The sequence below is a fragment of the Crocodylus porosus genome, unplaced genomic scaffold (genome assembly GCF_001723895.1).
Source record: "Crocodylus porosus isolate Cpor-Errol unplaced genomic scaffold, CroPor_comp1, whole genome shotgun sequence".
Taxonomy (NCBI): Eukaryota; Metazoa; Chordata; order Crocodylia; family Crocodylidae; genus Crocodylus; species Crocodylus porosus.
The window spans coordinates 9996686-10020807 of NW_017728924.1; the positions used below are offsets into that span (position 1 = coordinate 9996686).

General features: G+C 47.2%; 1 protein-coding gene across 1 annotated transcript; it reads right to left on the reverse strand.

Moving 5' to 3' along the window:
* Window positions 1–248: 248 nt before the first annotated feature.
* On the reverse strand, window positions 249–23988 carry NUP62CL (nucleoporin 62 C-terminal like). Its single transcript, XM_019540292.1, has 12 exons — window positions 23583–23988; window positions 21715–22106; window positions 18806–18916; window positions 18188–18328; window positions 15426–15521; window positions 14503–14614; window positions 14184–14328; window positions 11954–12003; window positions 11674–11808; window positions 10920–11031; window positions 8844–8910; window positions 249–473 (listed from the first exon to the last, which is right to left on the reverse strand). Exons 1-12 carry the CDS (start codon window positions 23894–23896, stop codon window positions 382–384), a joined length of 1767 nt encoding a protein of 588 aa, XP_019395837.1. The 5' UTR covers window positions 23897–23988; the 3' UTR covers window positions 249–381.
* Window positions 23989–24122: the final 134 nt, after the last annotated feature.

Genomic DNA, 24122 nt, shown 5'->3' on the forward strand with positions numbered 1-24122 from the left:
CTCACATTTTGGAATAGTTCCTACAGGAAGATGATAACCCACCACTCTTTTGAACTGAGTATAATAGGGGGTATTTGACATAAGTATATAAAAGGTCAGTCACTTGACTTCAAAGATTTTAAATCTTGTGACAACAGCAAACAGAATAGATGCACAGGCTGCATGTACAAAGAACACAGAACTGGAGTGTAGATACTGCAAATTTCAATGTGATAGCCATTAAGACAGATACTATGAACTACTGGAGGTTTGGAATGGAAAGTACTTTATTGTAATAAAACAAGATGGTATCATAATATTCACTCTGACCCCCCAACCCCCACAAGTTTTTACATAATGATTAGCAGATGAATATTCCAGCAGGAAGTTTTCTTGAATCGCTCAATCAAAAGTGATCCGAAAACTGCGTTCCTGCTCCTTGCGGCGACTTTCACATACCTTTGTCACCTCCTCCACTTTCCTCTGGAGCAGGGCTGTGGGCAAAGACACATAGATGATCAACCTAGAAATGAACATCCCAAGATACAGCTCTGGGAAGCACAGGTATGCAGAGTGTCCCAGAAAGGGAATGAAGACTGAAGGTTAAGACAGGGTTCAGAAACAAGGCGGGGGGGAGGGGGGGGAAGAGGAGATTTACTGTATATTTAAATGAGTGGTGCTCAGTCTTTTGGCTCTGCAGGCTGATGAGTGGTGCAGGGCCAGTCTGCATGCTGGGACTGCTCCCCACATTGCCCCTGCACACCAGCACAGGGCCCCACACCAGCCTGCGTGCCCAAGCATGACCCCATGTGCTAGATCTCTAGTCTGCAGGACTCCCCAAGGGGGCAGAATCTGGCAGCAGGGGAGCAGTGATACAGCAGCGATACTGCTCCCCTGCTGCCAAATTTTTGGACCTGTGGGGAGCCCTGCAGGCCAGATGACCAGGGGCCGGACCTGGCCCATGGGGCGCAGGTTGAGCCACCCGTTTTAAACCAGTTATGGTTTTTTTAATTACAGTTTTACTAAACTAACACCAAAGCCCTCTTGAGTATAAGCAGCTATAACAGCTCCGTAATTGGATAAATGCAGTTTTATTTTCAAGCAAAGATAACTCCATTCCCATCGCAAACTATAACCAGCTTTGAATTATGGTCTACCATGCAAGTTATAAACTAAAACACTAACTGCAAATGATTAACAGCTCCATATGCTGTAGGCATTACACTGAATGAGAAAAATCTTGGTGAAACGCTAAAGTGACTCCTAAAGAATTATTCTTTATCATAAGCTGCACAATGGAGCTGTAATAGAGTGGAGATATTTTAGATCTATTTAAGTTCTATACCAAATGTCTAGGATATGGTAGTAGACTCTTCCCCAAAATACATTAAGCAGAATGACTAACATCTGTACTACATGTTTTATTCCCTTGTTCCGTCTTGTAAAAGAATAAATTGTGGGGGTTGCTTTATTTTTATATATAAATTAAATTGAATGCCAGCAGACATGCACATTATGTTTAGAATAGAAAGCAGAAAGGTTCATATTAATTCCTTGATTTTTGAAGGAGTCCGAGTTTGTTCCAGGATTAAACAAAACCCCAGAAAAGCTCTCCTGGGTACAAGTGAGCTTTCCGCTTGCAGATCACATGATCAAAAGTAGTACATGTATTAAAAGTACATGTAGTCACCATATTTTCAAGCATTGATAATTAGGCCAATTAAAATATGATTGTCCATATTCTACACAGGACTGTGCTCCACCACCAGCTATACCTACCCACATCTGAACCTGCCTCCCCATTCTCCTCCCCAGCACCCCCCCGCCCCAGTTCATTATTAATTAATCTCTTAATAAAATTAATTGTGGTACTTGCAAGAGAAGATGAGACAAAGGTTTTCTAGACTAGATCCAAGTTCTCTCTTAGTAAACAGTTGCCTTATCTTCAGGCACCAAGGTATACCTACTTTTCAGCAAATCTATTTAGAAAACAGCTGAAGATGCATTTATGGATCCAGCATCCAAGGCATTAGGAGCCTGCTGTGTGAATGTTCCAGGTTAATAACGCTGTGTCCACCCTGAGTTAATATAACCCTGCACTCTGGGCTAAAGTGACATAATTTTTAATCAGAAACTCCCTCAGACAAGTTGACAGAAGTACGAATATGATCGGTGTCCAGATGAGCTCACTGGCTTTTATAAAGTAGCCCTGAAGGCATTTTATGGAAATGAGATTTATGATATTGGGCATAGACTAAACCGCTTTACATTTTTAAAGTCAAGAAAAACATGCTTGAAGTGCTGCTTCTCCTGGCTCTACTAGTCAATTACTATTGAATGGAACAAGCCATTCTAGCTATGACAGAAAAGGGTTTGTTCTTTTGAAAGGTAACATGCAAGCGTAATTAATAACTCTTGCACTGAACAAACATTCTAGAAAAATAGCCCATTTCCCAATATCATTTGACCCTTCCCCATGTTCGAAGACTTTGCTCTAGCATACTGAAGCTATACGATTTACATTTTAAACTTGTCCAATCCCCAAAACAGATGCTAAACTGTTCAGTTCCAACTGGTCAATCAACACAATTATTTATGAAAAAAACAATGACCTTAAAATGGAAGACTGACACCCCTTTAATAACGATTTTCAAAGGACACAAATAATTCCTTTACACTAGATTGAAGTTTTTAATCTTTGAGGCTCGGGAGCAGAGTGGGTGCGTGTGTGTAGCCAGCACACATGGGCCCCGCCTCCCAAACTCACCAGCAGTGGAGGAGGTAGCAGTGGTGGCAACAGCAGCTGATCCAGGTAAGTGCAGGGGGCGGGGAAGGGAGCTGGAACAGCTGTAGAGGATCCGGAGGGGGCGGGGGCCCCCTGGACCCCTCTTAGCGGAGCCAGCAGGGAGCTGTGCTCCCGAGCCACGCACGGACATGGGAGCAGGCTGGAGCGGAGGCACTTCCCCATGGGGCGAGGGGACTCCTGGGGCTGTTCCCCAGGGGGTTTTGGGCTCTGGACACCCCCAGGAACCTGGTAACTGGGTAACCGGCACCGGCACCCAGGACTCTCCAGCAGGAGGGGCGGAGCAGCTGGCAAGACCAGGATGCCCTGACTGGCTGAGGGAGGGAGCGTGGGAAATTCAAACTGTGGCCCTTTAAAAGCCGCGGTTTTCCCGTGCCCTTGGCAGTTGGGGCTCAGGAGTAGAGTGGGCGCACATGTGCAGCCAGCACGTGTGGGCCCCCCATCTCAAACTCACTGGCAGCAAAGGAGGTAGCGGCAACACCATCTGATCCAGGTAAGTGCAGGGGGAGAAGGGAGCTGGCACAGTTGTAGAGGATCCAGAGGGAAGCCCCCCAGATCCATCTCATCTAAGCCAGCAGGAAGCCAGGGGCAACCCAGACTGCATCATGAAAGACTACAAGGCCTTGGGAGCCAAGCTCAAGGAGACAGAGTCACAGGTGGTATTCTCTTCTATTCTCCTGGTACGTAGACGCGGACAGCATCATGAGGCCTGCATCAATGAGGTCCACCGGAGGCTTTGGTGTTGGTGCCACCAGGGAGGCCTCTGGTTCCTGGACAACAACCTGCATTTCTGTGTAGGGGGCATGCTTGAGTGGGATGGGCTTCACCTCTCCCCTAAAGGCAAAAGGTGTCTTCTCTTCCAGGTTGGCTGATCTTGTATGATGTGCTTTAAACTAGCTTTGCCAGGGAATGGGGCCTCAGGAGGACACAAGGACACCTCCCAGCTAAGACAGGTGATGAGCACAAGAAGTTCCCAGGTACAGGTAAGTGACAAGGGTCCAGACAGTCCTAGGAATCGGGCGGGGGGGGTGGACAGGGACATGCACCAACAGGAGGCCTTAAATGCCTTTACACTAATGCTCAAAGTATGGGGAATAAGCAGGAGGAACTTGCCCTCCAGATAGCTAGTACAAACCCAGACAGTAGGGCTCACTGAAACCTGGTGGGATTCAACCCACGACTGGGTGGTAAACATTAGGGGCTACATACTATACAGCCAGGACAGAACAGGGAGGAAAGACCAGGGTGTGGCGCTCTACATCAAAGAGTAACACATATCCACAACTAACAGGATGGGGACAGAGGAGGGGCAAGCTGAAGTGCTCTGGGCCAGAATACAAGGGGGTCGTGGGGAAAGGACTTAATGGTGGGTGTCTACTACAGACCACCCAACCAGAGAGAACAGCTGGACCAGGAATTCTTGGGTCAGCTCATGGAGGCAGTTAAGTCAAGGGCTGTGGTCGCCATGAGTGATCTAAACTACCAGGACATTTGCTGGGAGGAGCAGTCAGCCAGGTCTGACCGTCCACGTAGGTTCCTAGCTGAGATACAGGACCTCCATCTAATCCAGGAGGTGCACAGTCCCACCAAAAGAAATGTCCTGTTAGACCCAGTCCTGGCCACAGGCGACGACCTGGTGAGGGGACTCCGGGTCCTCAACCACCTGGGTGATAGTGATCTTCGCCTACTAGAATTCACCATCCAGCACAGGGTGTCAAGGGCCTGCAGCAAGGCGGTAGCCCTTGACTTCAGGAGGGCCAACTTCAAAGAGTTGAAGAGATTGGTAGGAGAGGCACTGGGGTCCTGGAGGGTAGGGGAACTGGGTGTCCAAGACGAGTGGTTGTTCCTTAAGAAGACGATCCTCCGAGCCCAAGGGGTGACAGTCCCAATGTGAGTCAAAGTGGGCAAGAGTACTCAAAAGTTCCCTTGGCTCACCAAAGGCATTCAGGAACATCTGAAAGCCAAAAAGGAGGCGTACATCCAGTGGAAGGTGGGGGTTATAACCAAAGAGGATTATACCTCCATAGCAAGAGTCTGTAGGGAGGCCGTTAGGAAGGCCAAGGCGGAGAAGGAACTAGGGCTAGCAACAAGGATCAAGGACAACAAAAAGTCCTTTTTTAAATATATAGGGAGTAAAAAGAAGGCACCAGGCAACGTGGGGCCCCTGCAGGATATGCTTGATAATCTGGTGGTTGCACCAGATGAAAAACAGACCTTTTTAACAAATTCTTTGCCTCCATTTTTCTGAGCAGGGACCAAGACTCAGGACAGACTCTGCTAGGCCTAGGATAAGGGAGGACTGAGTTAGGGAACTTTTGGAGCGGCTGGATGTGTTCAAATCAGCAGGTCCAGACACTCTCCACCCTAGGGTACTAAGGGAATTGGCAGGGGTCATCGTGGGGCTCCTGGCACAGCTTTACGAGCACTCGTGGTGCTCTGGCCAGGTGCCAGAAGACTGGAAGAAGGCCAATGTGGTCCCCATCTTCAAAAAAGGGAGGAGGGAGGACCTAGACAACTATAGGTCCGTTAGTCTTACTTCAGTCCTGGGGAAGCTGGGAGGGACCAGCAGGGGGGAGGATGCTCAAGGGCAACCAGCATGGGTTCATTAAGGGCAGGTCCTGTCAGACCAACCTGATAGCCTTCTTCGATCAGGTCACAAAATCATTGGATGCAGGTGTGAAGGTGGATGTGAAGTCCTTCTGGACTTCAGGAAGTCCTTTGACACTGCCTCCCACCCTATTCTCATTAAAAAGCTTGGTGACTGCGGCACTGATGCCTACACAGTCAGATGGGTTGCAAATTGGCTAGGGGGATGCACCCAGAAAGTCATGGTGGATGGGTCATATTTGACCTGGAGGGAGGTGGGCAGTGGAGTCCCCCAGGACTTGGTCCTCAGGCCTTTACTGTTCAATTTCTTTATCAGTGACTTGGACAAGGGGGTGAGGATTCAGATTCACGCACGACACCAAGCTTTGGGGCAAGGTGGGCACACTAAAAGGGAGGGACAGGGTACAACTGGACCTGGACAGGTTACAGGGGTGGGCAAGTATGAACAGAATGGGATTTAATACTGACAAGCGCAGAGTACTGCACTTGGGCAAGAAAAACAAGCAGCATACCCATAGGCTGGGGAATTCCCTTCTTGAAAGCACAGTGGCAGAAAGAGATCTTGGGGTCATTATCGATTCTAAAATGAACATGGGCCACCAACGTGAGGTCATGGTCAGCAAGGCTAACCGCACCTTGTCAAGTATCCACAGATGCATCACAAGCAGGTCCAAGGAGGTGATCTTCTCCCTCTATGTGATACTGGTCAAGCCACAGCTAAAGTACTGTGTCCAGTTCTGGGCACTGCATTTCAGGAGGGATGAGGCCAGCATCAAGAAGTCCAGAGGAGGGCCACTTGCATGGATTAGGGGGCAGCAGGGCAGGCCCTAGGAGGAGAGGCTAGGGGACCTGGGCCTGTTCAGCCTTCACAAGAGAAGGCTGAGGGGGGATCTAGTGGCCATCTATAAACTTACCGGGGGGACCAGAGGGGAATGGGTGAGACCCTGTTCCCCCGAGCGCCTCCCAGAGTAACAAGGAATAATGGCCACAAGTTGTTTAAGAGCAGGTTCAAACTAGACATCAGGAGGCACTACTTCACAGTCAGGGCAGCCAGGATCTGGAACCAGCTTCCATGGGAGGTGGTGCTGGCTCCTACCTTAGGGGTCTTTAAAAGGAGGCTTGATAACTACCTAGCTGGGGTCATATGAGCTTAACTTAGTAGGGGTCATATGAGCCCAGTATTCATTCCTGCCCAGGGAAGGGGGTCAGACTTGATGATCTGCTCAGGTCCCCTCCAACCCTACATCTATGAATCTATGAATGCCTTCTGTAACTGCAGTCACAAGGCTGATGTTACCACAAATTATATGACCTCATGATGAAAAACCTGGTATTGAAAGGAGACTAGAAGCCAAATACAGTCCTGGCATGAGCAGACTGTTCTATTCACATCAGTGACCCAATGTGAATTCACATCCCACTTGGGATAAATTTAATTGCCAGGTAAGAATGTCCAAAGCATTGCTGAAGTTGCCTGTGCAGCAATTCAGTCCTGGAGAAAGGTGCACCACTTTAGTCAATAAGGCCTCCTTGTGGTTAATTAGGTTCAGTTAAGAAAAACAAGCGAGCTAGAATATTTGGGACCCGGAATCAGAGATTAAGGCAGTGGTTCTCAACTCTTTCAGGCTCGAGGCACCCCTTAGAAAATGCCATCTTATTTCTTGACTACTGAAAAACAAAAACACACAATTTTTCTGTTGCAAAGGAGGTCAAAATGTTTTAATACTATGGTTTTAAGTGAAATCTCTGGGTTTAATCTTGTGGGTCATGTTTGCACATGTAACAGTGCTACCACCACTTGGCATAATGTGGCACTCTTGAAAGGATCACAAGGCACCACAGATTAGAACCCTTAATCTAGTGATTCTCAGACACAGGGAGAAAATTAGAAAAAATTATACCCAATATTTTAGCTGAGAGGTAATCCAAACCCTGTACACTTGAGCGCAATCTCCTTTTCCAATGCCAACAACAGCACCCGTTCAATATTCTCTTCAAATCACTACCATCATGCAACCTCTGCAGTAGCACCTAAAGAAGTTACTACACCTGAAGAGAAGGGATGTTTGCTTCTCAACAAGTTGGTTGAATTCAGTCGTCCTATGCTGAAAATCAGGAGACTGACAGCACCAGCACGCTCACAAAATAGCTACTGAAGTAGGAAAGTCAATGAGGGAAGACCAAGAACATTAAAAAGGTCAGCGTTTGTGATCCCTGTAAAACAAGGATGTCAAATTCATCTGGCCCTCTGGGCTGGTTGAGTGGTGTGGGACCAGTCCATGAGCCAGATAAATGGCATAGGGCCAACCCATGGAGCCCTCTTCCTGCGCTGCATGCCAGACCCAGTGCAGGCAGCACAGGCTCTGGCTGCTAACCACACACAGTGCCTGTCCCAGCCAGTCCAGGACGTGCCACAGACAACACCTGCTCCAGTTGGTTTGGGATTCCAGGATCCACACTGCACATGCCACATATCCTGGGCCCTGCACATGAGGCTGGTCCAACATGCTGCATGTGGGTCCATTCCAAATCCAGGGACAGCACCAGGGGCTGGATAATAGGGCTCTGTGGCCCAGATTCAGACTGCACTCTGTATGTTTGATATCCCTGCTACAAACATTATCATAGGGCCGGGGTGTTAGGTATACAGCCTGTGGGCCAGATCCAACCTGTGGTGCCATTCAGTTTGACCTGCCGGGCTACCCAAAGTCTGGGATATGTTCCATTGCAGAATCTGTGGTCCCTAGACCCTGCTGAACTAGGCCAATCAGCGGCAAGTAAGTAAAGGCTGTCTGATGTAGCTCTCAGTTACCCTGCAGCTGCCCAGCTCCATTGCTGCCATATTGCCTTTCCACCCCCAACTCCTCCACCACTGCTCCTAGACCCCTGCCAACAGACCTGCCTGCCTCAGTCTGGATCCAGCCCAGGGCTTGCAACATGTCTGACACCTCTGTAATAGAGGATGGGTTAGTTCTGGAAAATCATGTGTTTGGTTTCAGTTTCATGAATAAAGAAACATTAGAAACAAAGGTCTTTGACCATTTTCCCCTCCCCCAACATATTTAACTGTTGCCCAGGAATGTCTGGGTCTATGGACTTTTAAAAATGGAGAACAAGAAAGGGAAGAGACTCCAAATGGGGATATACTGGGCACATGGGGAAAAGACTCCTTTATGTATATGTATGAAATAATCCACGTTCACAGAAACTAGACACACACATAACTGCACTTAAGATGTTTACCTCTGTGACAAGTGAATTGTTCTGATCAATCCATTATCAGAGCCAGTCATGTTTAGAAAGTCACTCTAACTTCATTCAACAGTGAACAAAGAGATCAGTAAGAAGCTTCCCCTCATTCAAGCCATCCAATTCTTCTTCCTAAATTTAGTTTAAACCTGATAGTTTGCCCAGTTTGCTTCTTCAATCCAAAACACTTTAACAAGGTTCTTACCTGAGTTCTGGTCAATCCACTGCAATGAATCCATATGTGCATTTAAAATTTTGCAGATCTGCTGGAGCTAAAGAAAAAAAGACCAGAAATTTTAAATATGAATTATTCCATTAGGGAAAGTGGAAATGAAAAGTAGTGAGGAAAGTATCAGCTGGAAGCCAAACCAGCCTGATCCCAAAGATTCACTGACCCAGCAATGGCTAAACTGTACAGAGTGGTAGTGGTGCACCGATAAAGATTTTCTTGGCTAATACCAAAGGCCAATTATTAACCAGCCATGTTGACCAATACCAATCCGACAGCTGATTTAAAAGTAATGTAGCCAGGCAGCGTGCAGAGCAGCATCCAGCCAGTAAGTCTGTGGGGAGGAAAGAGCATAGGGGAGGGAAGGGGTGGCAGATTGAGGGCCCCATGGTGAGGGAGGAAATAGAGCTAAGACAGGAGCGGGCACTGCCCAGCCGGGCATGGGGTAGTCACACAGGTGGCTTGTCTGGGGACCGGTTTCCCACCATGTGTGCACCCCCAGGGGAGGCATGGAGGGCATGTGCCTCCCAGATTTGTGGGCAGGGCAAGGGCAGGCTTCCCGCTGCAGGCTCAAGGCCAGGGGCTACATGAGTCTCTTCCGGTGGGGGAGCTGGGCCCGAGCTGCACTGGGAGAGGTGGTACAGGGTAGCTATGGGAAATTCTGGGGTGGCTACAGCCCACCCCACAGCCACTCCTCCCAGCACTGCTGCCACCTGCCCCACCCCCACCCACCCCAAGCACAGCCTAGCCCCGTCCACAGGGGAAGAGGCTGGTGCAGCTCCTAGCCCCAAGCTTGAAGTGGGCAGCCTACCCTCACCCAATACACAAATCCAGGGGGGCACATGCCCCACCCCATGCCTTGCCTGGGGTGCATGCAGCAGCAGGGAGCCACCCCCCGGAGGAACCACCTGCAGGTCTGCTCCATGCCCTACCCTGGGATTCATTCACCACCCCAGCTGTGCAGGACCTTCCCCTGCTCCTCCCTCACCATGGAGGCATCGATTCCACCCCTCCCCCAGCTTCCCTTCTTGATGCCCCTTCCCCTCCACAGATCTACTGGCTAGAAGCTGCTCTCCAAGCTACCCAGATGCATGCATGTTCTGGCTGTGCACATACACGTGGCATTTAAATCAGTGATATTACTGGATACCCCCCAAAAAAAGCTGACTGCTGATGTATCAATTTATCAGTGCCAATCCAATATGGGCCAATATCAGTGCACCTCTACAGAGTAGAACATTGTTAGTCATATGACTTAAGTAGAGCTGATCTAAAAGCATCGTATATAGCTTTTCAGAGGGCCTTTTAAAAATGCTCTTGCAGCCTAGGCTTCCTTGAAATCAGAAGTGAGGTGCATGATAAAAAACAAGAACTTAGTCTTGAGGTACACTATGCAGCTTTTAGTGAAGGGGAAGTTCTTCACTAAGAAACTTACAGGCAAGTAATTAAGATCTGTAGGTTATGACAGAAGCAAAAACCAGAAAAATAGCAGGTGTACATGGAACAAAGAACAGCTCAGATCTGTCACAAACACTACAATAGATCGGGGAGGGGGAGGAGGAGTCGCAGAGATGCTACCTATGTAAGCATCTCTTACATATATTTGCCATTATTCTTAGTCAAGAAGTGGCCTGCTCTCCTTGGGGCACTGAGTAGCATATAGAGAGGATACTATCCAAAGTTCGTGCCTCAAATTTGATAGCTTTCATCATAAGTACAGTCTGGTGGGAAACATACCCCTGAATTTAGCATTCTTTTGTAAAAAGATAGTCCTATTTGTCAGCTGAGTTATAAGGAAGTTTTGCATTCTGCTGATAGCATTTATAATCTCAAAACGATCAGAATGAAGCATAAGAACGTCACATTAGAATGGAGTTTGACCACCAGAAGAGAACTCTACAGGAAAGTTGCAAAGTTCTCTTTAAATCTTAAAGAAACTGAGACAAAAAGTATCCAAAAAACACAAAACTTAAATCGATGTATACATATCTGAAGTATTCCAAGCAGCTTCTTTCCCACCACCTAAATGCATCAATCAAAGCTTATACTCACTGGGTCACTTGTGTCAGCAGGGCCCCCAGAGGTGTTCAGGTGCTCAATGATGTCTTTAAGATCTTGTGCCATGCGCTTCAACTGGGCATCTATGTTTTCTGCCAATTTATAGCTGCAACACACACACAAGATGGAGGTCACAAGGTTCAAATAAGTCTCATATCACCAGTCAGTTCCCAAAGTATCAATGCATTCACTGCAGGGAATCAGAATTAAATATCCAGGATCCCCCTCAGTAAGGATATACCAGGTACATGGAGGCAACACTGGAAGAAGTATTTTGCCATACAAGTATTAGTTTAGGAGTAGGAAAAGTGAAAGACACTAGGATCATAGATATTCTGGGGGCTTTTTTGACTATTAATGCCAGAGAATGTTTACCCTCACCTCCCATGCAAGTCAAGACCATCTTCAAGAAAAGTGGTATCAATTTCACCAGCCTATTTAAATCTCTAACATTATGCTGCATTCCAGATTCAGTCTTCCTATTCATGAATGTTAATATATCAGCTCAGCCCCAATACAAACAGGATCATAGAATCGTAGAAGTAGGGTCGGAAGGGACCTTATAGATCTTGAAGTCCCACCGCCTGCCAGGGCAGGAGAAAAAAAAAAAAAACTGCGCTCAAGTGATCCCAGCTAGGTAGGCATCAGGCTTCCTCTTAAAGACCCCCCAGGGTAGGAGCCAGCACCACTTCCCTTGGAAGTTGGTTCCAGATCCTAGCCGCCCTAACTTTAAGGATCTTTTCCTTACGTTCTTTCCCGCTCCTCATCTGCATGCTGCAAGTAGATAGTCCCACTCTGTTCTTTCACAGACTCCTCCAGTGGGGTCAGCAAGTCTTCCAGCTCCTTCTGTTGTGATAGAATGAAGTCTAGCTCCTGATCCAACCTGCAAAACCAAGGATATACAACTGAGCTAATGAAAGCAATTTATAGGCTATAAACTCTATGGCACCAAGAGAAGGCTGCAGGGAGATGGACCTCAGAACAAACCCAACAAAAAGACAACTCTAAGCAGCCACTGGGCCTCTTACCTCTTCTGATCCAGTTTCACTTTCTCCACTTCTCTGTGTAATGAAGTGATCTAGAAACAGGCAGGAATAGGTAATAGTTAAAAAGTGTTATCTAGATCAAGAATTGTCTGTTGTCCTGTAGGGACAGAAGTGGAAGAAGTAGCAAAAACAAAACATCAAAAATGTATACATTTCATGTTTGCAGATACAAATGTTTCTAGAAAACAAGAAGAACCATCAGCAAAGGCTAAAAGAACTTTAGTATGAGAATTCTTTTAAGCCAGATAATTGTCTACCACACTTACTGAGTTTTGGCAAGCTGTCAATAGCCACATGGGTAGCCCTGCCTCTTGACAGGTGCCCACCCCCTGCTCACCATCTTGACCCCGGAATTCCCACCCCCTAACCTCTGACCTTTACCACCAGAAGTCCCTCCCTTTGTCCCTGGAAGTACTCCTTTCAGGAAGAGTATTTCCCCATCTTAGGGGGAGTGGGAAGGGGAAAAAAAAAGTTACATACTAAAAATCAAACACCCATATATTTTAATTTAAAATTTTAAAAACATATTTTTGTCCTGATTTGTGTGCATTAGTGATGTATATTAGGGCTGTGTGAAGCTTTGGTCCCCGATTCGATTCAGTGGAGATTCAGCCCAATTTGGTGGCCAAATCTCCAAACCGAAATCGAATCAAGGGACCTTTTAATCTCCCCAAATTGTAATGGACCTGGTAAGGTTTAGCGATTCAGACACAGAGACAGTTTTAAATGTTTTTTCTACATACCTCTAGGTAGCAGGGGCTCGCAAGTGCTGCAATGCTGGGGCGCACAGTGTCCCACAGAAGCACGGGGGGCTCCTCACTGCGCTCAGCAGCAGACTTGGAAGTGGAACAGAAGCACTAGTGGTTCACTTCCAGGTCTGCCAGGTAGCATGCTGTGCTCCCCCCAGCATGGTGACTGGTGCCTCCTGGATTGGGGGGGACCCCCAAGGTCCTCCTGAGGCCAATAGCCGAGCCAGGGGAGTGCAAAGGGGGGCCCCCAGTGCACTCCCCGGTGAACCCGGAAGTGGACTACTTCCACTCCACTTCTGGGTTCACCGCTGAGCACGTGGGCTCCCCTCCTCATGCTCTTATGGGACACTCCATCCGCCCCAGCATTGCAGCGATCACGAGCCATGCCTGCTACCTCAAAGTATGTAGAAAAAACTTTTAAAGCTGCATCTATGCCGGAATCACTGATTCTCTGAATCAGCATCAAAAATCTTCAAATTCAGATTTGGCCGAATCGAATGATCCGAATTAATGAATCAAATCACTGTCCCCGATTTGGGCTGAATCTGAATCGAATAGGGCTTGTTTTGCACACCCCTAGTATATATGCATAAGTGTTTGCATATGGGGGTTTGTGGGGATGGGTGCGTGGGGGGTATGGAAGCCATGTAGTCCAGAGTGGCTGGTGGGTAGGCAGGAAAGTGGGAGGGGGTTCCCAACCAGTGGGGGGGGTGGTCTATGGAGCCAGGCCAACCCCCCGCTCACCTCCCTGCTGGTGCAGCCCAGCCCAGCTCAGCTCCAGAGGCCCCTGCCAGCCCGTGCCCTGCTGGCCCCAGGACACTGGCACAGGCCCCGCGCTCCCACATGCTTCCACTTCCCCTGCCCCCACCTTCCCACCTGCTCCCCGCTACACAGCCAGACCATGGGGCTCAGGAAAAGCTGGTGTAGCCCCGAGGACTGGAGTAATCCCTGTGGTCCTCCCCCAACTCCCTCCCCCACTTCTTACCTGAATTTCACGTGCCAGTGCAGCCACGAACAGCCCCACAGTCCTAGGCCTGCTGTGGGGGTGGGCCAGGCGAGGCCTACTACTGCAGAAGCCTACTGGAGCTTCCCTAGTCATCTTTGACAGGAGCCAGAGGCAGATAAATATTAATTTGATAAATTTTTTAGAGGCCCTGCAGACCAAATAGAATGGCTTGGTGGGCCAGATCCAGCCCACAGGCTGTATTTTGCCTACCACTGGTCTATAATCTGGGCATCTTAATCACCAGGGTGCATATTTTTAAAGTTGTTTAGAGGCCTAAAGATGCAGATAGGCACCTAGAGGGATTTTCAAGAGCACTTATGACCATATCTCCCATATACTTCCATGATATTTTTGTTTCTGAAACTCCTACTAGAAAACTGTCTACATCTACTGGTATCTAAATAACTTTAAAAAATCTGGCACTGTATGAAAATAAATTGGTAAGATGTCATCTCACCTTTTCACCATTCTCTATCAGTGTCCGATCCCAGGCATTGACTTGTGTGGCCTGCTGAAGAAAGTGCTTCTCTTGGTCCTCCAGTTCTAGACTCCATTTGTTAATTAAACTCTCAAGCTGGGCATATGTCATCACTGGGGGAGTGCTAGGAGGAAGGAAAATAAAAGCTGAAATGGCATGGAACACTACTAGAGTGTCTGGAAGAGACTAGTCTGCTTCCTCTACTCCAACACAAGAACTACATCATGAACTTGAATGTTCACCTTCAAGTGTCTGCTGCTGAACTGAGACATTAAATCAAGTAGCTAAATGGACTCACCTGGTGGTTGTGGTAGTTACAGCAGCAGTAGAAGTCACAGCACCAATGGTACCAGTGGTGGTCAATGGTTTAAGATTCAAAGCAAAGCCAAGGCTAGGGGCAGAAGTGGTACCTGGAAGGAAAGACTCAGTGGAACACTGCACAGAAGAGGAGGGGAAAGCAAGGACAGCTGTGATACTGTGAACTGAGCATAGATTTGGAACTTGAGATGCATGTTTTATTCACACTTTTGACCTGGACTCAGATCTCAGGGAATTTATATCACTTAATTTCTTCCATTTGTATGATATGGACAAGTAATATCCACAACTGAAACACCGTGAGCTCTCTACAAAGTTCTACCTGTATACACACACATATTTATTTCCCTATGTTATACAGAAACAATATGGTCATTTTAAAAGTTGGCCCTGTCTATAACTCAATCCCACATTTTAGATTTAACTTTAGCGAAAACTGTTTTTCCTGAAAATACAGAGCAGGACTTCTCCACTGATAGGGAAAAACTCAGAAATAGAACATGATCCAGCAGCCGAAGACATACCAGAATCCTGCATTCCCTAAACTGCAGGACAGGGATTGATCATCTTGCTCTCTTTCTATTCCATTTCCACTCTATCTGGTCATTCCAAACCAAGTCTACTGTAGCTCCCAGTCTTCTTCCTTTACATACATTTAAGAAAATTTTCCATGCAGGCAAACAAAAAGGTTACACAGTTTGTTCCACAGGTCTTACAGCACTGCTACACCTACAGTGTACCAGGTGAATCACAGCAAGAAACAATGGCTTGTTTTCAGAGCTTCAAGGAAGGAAGACTGAAGCACGGGAGCTCAGGATGATTCAATCACCATGTCCCTTGAGTACCAAGCCTTTACTCTATGCTCTTCCTCCCACCCCATTCACTTGCAGAGCGAGTACTTACTTGTGGTTGAGCCAGCTGCAGAAGCTGTTGTTCCAGGGACCTTTAAACCAAATCCAAGAGTCCCAGGAGTGGATGTTCCAGTCGAGGTGGCACCAACTGCAATCAAAAGAGAACATAAAATTCCTGAATGACTCACTAAACCAGGGTTCCCTTCCGAAAGTTGATCTTGCTTTGCCCACAGACCCAAACTTTTATTTCTATTGGCAAGGTACTGAGGGAATATCCGGGCACTGATGGCATCTTACGAAGGTTGAAAACCACGAAGGCTTAAAACCATAGACACTGTGGACTTCAGAACAGTTTTAAAGAGATGTTATCAATTCACTTGCCAGGCTACTAACAATTTCTGTTTGGCTAAATGCTGAACTGTCCAAACTGGAAGACAGGTGAAAGGACTCAGACCCAGGATTGAAGGCTGTCTGGGAACAGTCTTGACAGGCTGATGTCTCAGAAGTTACATAAATTTTTTGAGATCTCTCCAAGAGTCTATCTGGTTGGGCAATACAATTTGACAGACTGATAAAAATGCAGCGTAATATCACATGCAAGACTTTTCACCCCAGGTGTATGATGAAAGCATAAAACTTACAGAAGTGCTTTAATAGAGGATGCAAAAAATGTCTGAAGGTCATTTAGGAATTCAGTGAAAAAGTCGACTAAGGAGCTGGGGAGTACAGTTAACTATGAAAGAAGACAGTACATGCCTGTTCAGTGTGAATGTCAAAAAAAAAAGCAGCTTTACCACTTGAAAGCAGTGGTTGAACACGAGTTAAACCATGGAAATGACCAGTGGATCAAATACAACCTCAGAAGACATTGTTAATAACCTTCATGATTATACATTCTAGCAGTTCTTCTAGGTATGAAGATATGAAGCCAAATGAATGTGTTAGAATTCCATTAATTTCAGCAGAATTAGATTAGCTCCCCTTTTTCGGTGCAAAACAAACTCCATAAACACTGGATACTGCAACATACATTATACGTTTGATTGGCGCAATCCAGCTAGGCTGCATTCCTCCGAATTTTAAGATTAAGGATCTGAAAATAACTGCCCACCATCTTCCAGTGGAAATAAGCTACTTTTAAGAAAAAGAACCCAAGACTCCTGTGGACACTGACTTGGACTAAGGAAACAGTGTTGACAAAAAATAAATATTTATCTTTATGTATATTTTAGGGGATTAGATACATCTTTAACTATCAAATCTGTTATTTGATCAGTTGGATCCATTAAGAGAGTTAAAAAAGAAACAGCCAATTACTTTTTCTTACTTCACCTGGTTTACTTGGGTGCGCATTTCTGGCAAGCTACACTGCTTCTCCCTTACGAAGGAACAGATAGCACAGGGAATAGAAAGCAGAGCAGCAGATTGATTAAGGGAGGGGGATCAGAGGGACACTCTGGCAAGCATACCAGAAATTAGTCATCTCCAAGATTGGCCCCCCACTGAGCTACTTTAACAGCAAATGCCACTTCTTTGGTGAAAATACTAACTGCACCACTACTGAAGTAATTTAGCATAATTACAACTGTTTCCAGATGGATGACTGGTGTATTTTTATGGGGTAGAAAACTCAGAGAATGACTGATACATCGGGTGAAATTAGGATCGTTTCTTTACGAAAGCAGAAGCGATCAGTATTTACTTGCAAGAAAGAATGTTGCAGTAGCATATGTGCAACTACTGTTGGAGGAGTTGAGCACTTACATAGTGTGAAAACTTGAAGAATATGAAGGCCTGATCCAAAGATTAAATCACAATTGTTTAAGACAATAACACAGTCAGTTGGTTATTATCTATGAACTATGCAACTGCTAATGAGCCACTGGAAAGGGCAATATGGTGACAATATCAGGGCAGGAAAGAGGTCAGGGGGCAGACAAACAAATGGGGGAGGAATCAGACACCACTCACACACATTGCATCTGTGTATTATGCACCCCACATGTAACACTAAAAAGGGACTTTGCCCTTGAGTAGGAAGAGATGAACCACCTAGTATTAAAGATGAAAATGACTGTAGACCATAATATACAATTCCCCTCCTTCAGTGGCTAACGCTGTTGCTGCAAACAGAGACTGCCAGCCTGCTTTCTCATCATGCACTTGCAAAAATAATATGGGAACTATATGCTAGGGGCATGTGTAGATGAAATGGGAGCCCTAAATTGAAGCACTGGGTTTTTAAAAACACCGCTTCAATTTAGGGCCCTTTAAACCCCAATGTCATGCACACACCCAAACTCACCTGCCTCTCCAGTGGCAGGGAGGGGAGGGCGAGCTGCCAGTGGGCAGAATTGTCCCTGGGCTGCAGGGGGGAGGGGACATAGTGCTTCCTGCAGTGGCAGCCCCCCCACCAGGCGGCACCCACCCACAGGCAACCTGGCTTGGGCAGTCCTGGGGGGCACTGTAGCCGCAGAGGGAAGCACCAGGTCCCAGCACAGCTCAGGCAGGCTCCAGGGAAAATAGGTGGAGCCTGCTTTCCCAAGCTGCTGTTAGGCTGCCTGCAGAGCTCCTGAGCTGCAGAGACTGATGCTTCACTTTGCAGCTATAGGGCAGTTTTAGTTTGCTGCACCTCAAGTCTTTTAAAGCGCATTACGCTGCCAAATCTGCTACAGCTGGAATTACTGCACAATACACCGCCAACGTGTGCAAACACCAACACCATTAAAGCAGTGGAAAAACTTTTAACCTGTTTTAAAAAGTGCCATGCACACATGCCCCTTGTTTTATCTACATATGGCCTAGAGCACTTACGTGAAAGGCCTGTAGCCGCAGAGGAAGCTGGTGCTGAAGAACTTGCTATGGAAGCAAACAATATAGACCCAGATGAACCAAGGAGGGAAGCCGGGGTGGTGGTGGTGGTGGCAATAGGGGCTGTGGATGTTGCAGTCAAGCCTGGAAACAGAAAATATCCACAGATCCTTCTCTGGGACCCCAAAACACAGTAAACACAATAGATAATAGAGCTATTCTTTGATAATTTTTCCCCTATTCATCTGCACCACTCCCCACTTTGTTGAGGCAGTAGGCCCCTCCACTCCTGTCTTCTCCAAGAGCTTTCCATTCTTTGAATTCAATTTTCCATCTTAGCAAATGCAGCTCTTCAATTTCTCACCTCCTCCTCTTTTTATTACCCAAGAATCGTAGAATGCAGTTTTGCATAGAAAATTAACTAAGAGGGACTTGGAGAATTTTCACTGCCTTCATGTATCTGTACAAATTCACAGGAATAAAATACAATATATTCTCCCTCCCCCTTCTCTAATTCATCTTCCTCAGGCTATTTCAAGAAAGAGAATTATTTCAAAGAGAGTATTAAGGCCCCATCACTATGAACCACCTTTCAAGTACCATAAATTTATCACTTCTTACCTCCAGGTTTGGCTCCAAAAGATAGAGTGGGTCCTTGGCTAGTACTAGGAACCAATGTTCCTGTGGGTGCAGAAGTGGCTGGTGTTGATGTTGGCATTCCAAAATTTAAACCTGGATTAAGAAATATTGTAAATACAATGAAAGAAAAACAAGCATGTGGTTCAAGAAGAGACACTGACATACCTATAGCTGCAGAAAAAGATTAAACAACAGTCAATCAGCATAACTGAAAACCTCTCTCATCAGGTTAACACCGTTTTCTTTTTAATGAAACTGGATCCTGCACTGTCAGCATACTAACTAGATCCAATAAGGACCTTCAGGCTATGAAAAAGTAGGATTTACTGTGAAAGACTCCACCTGAAACCCACTCCCAACTCCAAGGGAACAGATTTCCTCCCTTTAGTTCCCAAAAAGCCAGTGCAATTTTCCACTAATATTTCAGAATCAGACCTTTTGCTGCAACTTTTTCCCCCTGTCCAAGGTTCTGAAACAGCGTAATGACCTGTAAAGCCTTCAAGACCCTAGCACAGAGTTTGCTGAAGGATTAATAACTTAGGGTGTGTTTATATATGTTCCAGGAGTTGGAGGGGTAGGGGCTTTAATTAGAGTGGCTCCAAGAACATTAGATAAATGAGCTTTAGATAAAGTGCCCCTAGTGCCATTCTGAAGCATAGGGATGCTGATATACAACATATGGAGGCTGGATGGAGTGCAGCAATTACCATGTTCCAGCAGTCTCAACTGAGTCTACTCTTACACGCTGTAATTATAGCACACTGCAGTAGTCTCCAGGCTCGTGTACAGGCACCCTTAAAGTCTTTCACTCAACCACAGAGCATCTTTCTCAAAACGCGCCCCCCCCCCCCGATTTTAGAAATGTAACAAATTTCAAACCTATTACTTCCACTCAGAAAAGGGCAGAATTATTTCAGCCCCCAAAATCCAGATCCAGATCCAGATCCAGATGTTAAAGCAGGGGTGGGCAAAACACAGCCCACAGGCTGCAACTGGCCTGCCATTCTATCCAGTCTGTGTGGCACCTAAGAAGTTTAGAAAATTAGTATTATCTGCTATTGGCTGCTGTCAAAGATGACAGATACTAGGGGCAGAACCCATTGGAAGCTGGCAGGAGTCAGGAAGAAGGCCAACCTGACACTGCCATACCCGTAGCCCCCTCCCACCTCTGCCCCCCAAGTGGAAGCCTCTGCCGGCAGCCGCTTTCTCTGCAGGCAGCTGCTCTAGCACCACGTGCCCCCGGCTGCATCGCATCGCTGGACCACACTGGCACCCTGGGGCCCGGAGCAGGAGGGATGTGCGTGTCTGTGCAATATGACAGAGAGATTTGCGGTGGGCAAAGCACACACAGTGTGTGTCTGTGAGCAAAGTATACTGTGTGTGTACACACGCACGGATGTGTATGCACATGCAATAAGGAGGGAGAGCGTGTTTGTGTTCATAGGGTGATTTCCACAAGCACACCCCACCATACACATGCACCCACACCCCCTCTCGAACTGCCATACATGCAGACCCTCACACAGCCAAGCCACCCACCCCCCCACACACCCCATACCCACTCACACCCCACATATCCACACATACACCCACATGCTCCCTAACCCCACACGCACACCTACAAACTACCCCATACACACCTATACCCAACCCCACCATACTCCCACCCCACCACAGTATAAAGAGTAAGACTTCATTTTAAGCTGTTATATACACTCACCTCTGTGTACACTACACAAATGCATGTGAACCAGGACAAAAATCTATTTTTAAATAATATTAATGAATGTTTTAGATGTTCGCTTTTTAGAATCTAATCTGGTGTTTTTCTGGTTCTGAGATGGCCAAACCCCCTGCTGAAAGGAGTACTTTCACAGGCAAAGGGAGGGGCTTCTGGTGGCAAAGGTTCCAGTCTCAAGATGATGACCAGGGGGTGAGGCACCTGTCAAGGGGTATGGCTACCCATGTGGCCCTCAGTAGCTTGCCAAAACTCAGTAAGCGCCCTCCATCCAAAATAACCGCCTGCCCCTGACTTAAGAGGTAGTTCTAACAAGTATCATTCAGTTGTAAGTCACCATACAGTGGTTTTCAAATCTTTTCAACACAGGTTTGGAACTGTAAATATTAAGACCTACACGGTTTTCTTAAAGATCTCACTGTCATCTTGGCAGTCTTCTTCTTTCTCCTCCAGAAATAGCACTTATTTTTACACCATTGCCTCTGTCCCATGAGATGCTTAGAAAAGATGCAAGTTTGTCAGTGGTCCAGAACTTAAAGGATTAGACAGCAGGCCCCTTCAACACAGCATTCAATTCAAGTACTGTGAAAATTATTCTGGTAAAACTGCTGTTCAAAGAAGTGATTCTCCATATAAAAACACACACATAGAGCTGCCTTTGTTAGCCAGGCCAAACAAGCTGGGCCACAAGCTGGTTTGGTTCACTTAAACATAGTAAGCATATATGTACAAGTGTATGATTGCTTATTATGGCAGTCTGAAGAAACAAGTGGATACAGATATGCCTCCCAAGGTCCTGATGTGTGGGTTTTTCCTTTTGACTGATCGAGGAAAACACAGTATACGACAGACCCTTGAGTACATTTGTTACTGTTGGGATTTAGTTCCCATTCTTGACCCATAAAAATGGGATTGTGAATACCACATGAGAAAATGTTACTGATAACTGGAGATATGAGGTGGACAAGTGCTGGAAAACACTCACTTGTGGACAGGTTCTATTTCATGTCAAACTGATGCAGCATTATCTACCAACCAGCTATAAATTTACTAGAACTTTTAATGGTTAGCTACCAGCATGGTTACTTCAATTCTGGTGAACACAAGGGCCATAACATGACTCAGGTTACCCAATCACAATCTAAAAACTCACCTGCAGACTGTACTCCAAGGGTGAAGGCAGTCACTGGCTGTGTGGTAGCTGCTGTGGTTGCTGCAGTGCTGGCAGCAGCTGGGATTGCTCCAAAGCTTAACCCTGCAGGCATGGCTTGCTGTGTCGTGCTTCCCATAGGGCCAATACTGAAGTTGGGGGCACCAGTTTGGGTTGCTCCCCCAGTGGAAAAGTTGAAACCTCCAGTTGACCCAGAGTGGGTTGTAGTAGTGGTGGTAGCAGCAGTAGTACAGCCAAAAACAAACCCAGAAGGAGTTGCTGCCTGACTAGATGGTGCACTGCTTGGTACGGAGCTACCAAGTCCAAAGCCACCTGTAATTCCTGTAGTCTGAGTTGTACCACTACTTCCCAAGTTTAACTTTGGTGCATTTCCCCTAGATGGAAAAAAACATTGAGGTGAACTAATTTATGACCCATAGCCAAGTTTGCTACCAAAGGGCAGTTTTGTTTTCTTTTAAGGCCTATGATATGCTGAGATAGACATTTTAGATAAGCAGAGTCTCATGAGGATCAGCTTTGCATCAGATTTCTCTCTCTAGTTGACTGTAGCCCAAGTTTGACACGTGCTAAAATGCAATTCCTGCCATAACCTCTTCTGTCACCTCCACTTACCTTGATGTTCTTTTAATTACCCACTTTCCAGTCAAGGAACTTTTCATACTACCTTTATGCTTGAAACAACTTCCTTGCTCTTGCATGCTGCAGATCCTCCCCATCCCTCTTCCTCTAAATTCCCACAAGGCTATCCTTTCAGGTGGCTTTTCAATGGTAGTCTCCACTCAGGCCTTCCTTCCACCAGTACAATTCCTAGTACTGTCAACAGGAAGTTGGCAAAACTAGCCCAATTCTTGTTGCCTTCACTCTGCTTCTATCAACATTGACCAAGAAATGTTACTGGAAAGAAAACTTTCCCAGGACTGGGTACTAGACTAGATTCTACAATAGGACTCCCAAACCCACAATCACTACCCAAAAAATAGGCCTGCCACGTGCTGACAGGGGCTGAATGTCCCCTCACGCTGAAAAAAAGATTAACAATCCAGATACTGTTCTCAACAGGAAAGATATTTATGAGGGGTTTTCTTATTTTTTGGAAGGGGGGTTGTTAAGAAACCCCACCTCCCCTCCCTGCTCACTTGAAAAAGGAGAATCCTCAGTGAGTTTACTTCAAGCCCTGGGCGAAAGTATCAAAAGAAAATAGTGTACATGTAACACATTTCCCAGTAGAATAACATCTGGGATGGGCCATAACTCTCCACAAGGTCAAGTTGTTTGGACAAAGGGTGAAAGAAGCCTCTCCAACTGCTCTCAGGAAATACCATGCTGATTTGGGGTCAGGAAGGAATTTTGTTTGCCCCATGGTCAGATGGGTGTGGACTGTGGAGTTTTTGCCTTCCCCTGTAGAGGGTGGGGGGCATGGCCCTCTAACAGAGCACATACTGACAACATTTCATAGAAGCAGGATGTTACAGGCTCTGCTTCCCTGCTTTGCCCATGGCAGATTCAACTGTTAGGTCTGCGCCATGTCAGGGTTGAGAACAGCCCTGTGTAATTTAGACTGCAGCTGTATGGGGTGGTTTGGACAAGGATGACCCTGCCTCACACAAAGGCCAAACTGGATGTGACCCTGGGAGGTCACTTCCGGCCACACTGCTCTACGGTGGTACAATTCTCTGGCTGTCGCCTGCAGATCCGCATGTGCGGGACCGCCTACCTCTCCTCCACTGTCTTCCATTGAAAACTTCTTGTAAGGGCCCAATGTGGCCCTAGCGGCACAGGAAGGTTTTCCTTTGAAACCCCAACACCCCCTCCGCTCCCGGGGCCCAGGTGACGCCGCGCTCCCCTCTTACCCCAGTGAGAAGACGTTCCCCGCGGGGGCAGGCGTGGGCGTGGCCGTGGCCGGCGCCCCGAAGCTGAAGCCGGCGGTCGGCGCGGAGGTGGCCGGGGTGGGCAGGGAGAAGAGCCCCGCGGACTGTGCGCCGGCCGGCGCCGGGGTCGGGATCCCAAAGCTGAAGCCGGTCCCGGGGCCGGGGGCCGAAAAGGAAAACCCGGCGGGGGCGGGAGCGGGAGCGGCGGGCGTAGCGGTGCTGGCGGCCGTCGGCTTGGGGGCGCCGAAGCTGAAGCCGCCGCCCGGCGCGCTCGACCCGAAGTTGAACTGACTCATGGCAGCTCCCGCCGGGGGAGGGGGGTCACGGTACTCGCCGGGATCGCCCTCGAACAGGCCCGACTCACGCCACCAAACAGCCCGCGCGCCTCAGTGACGCAGTGACGTGCCACACGCCGACGTACAGCCCGCCTCCATCACGCCTGCGCACGTGACTAGCCTCCCCCAATCACAGCCTACCTTAGCTGCTATGTCGTTCTCCCGGCGGAGTTGAAGGCCGCTGCGA

Excerpts from the sequence above, each read along its gene's own strand:
- NUP62CL (XM_019540292.1), bottom strand. The coding sequence starts at position 23,896 with ATGAGTCAGTTCAACTTCGGGTCGAGCGCGCCGGGCGGCGGCTTCAGC. Across the intron at positions 14,615-15,425 it reads TGCAGCTGGCTCAACCACAA|GTACCACTTCTGCCCCTAGC; the intron begins GTAAGTACTCGC and ends CTTTCCTTCCAG. Across the intron at positions 474-8,843 it reads GTGGATTGACCAGAACTCAG|CCCTGCTCCAGAGGAAAGTG; the intron begins GTAAGAACCTTG and ends CTTTGCCCACAG.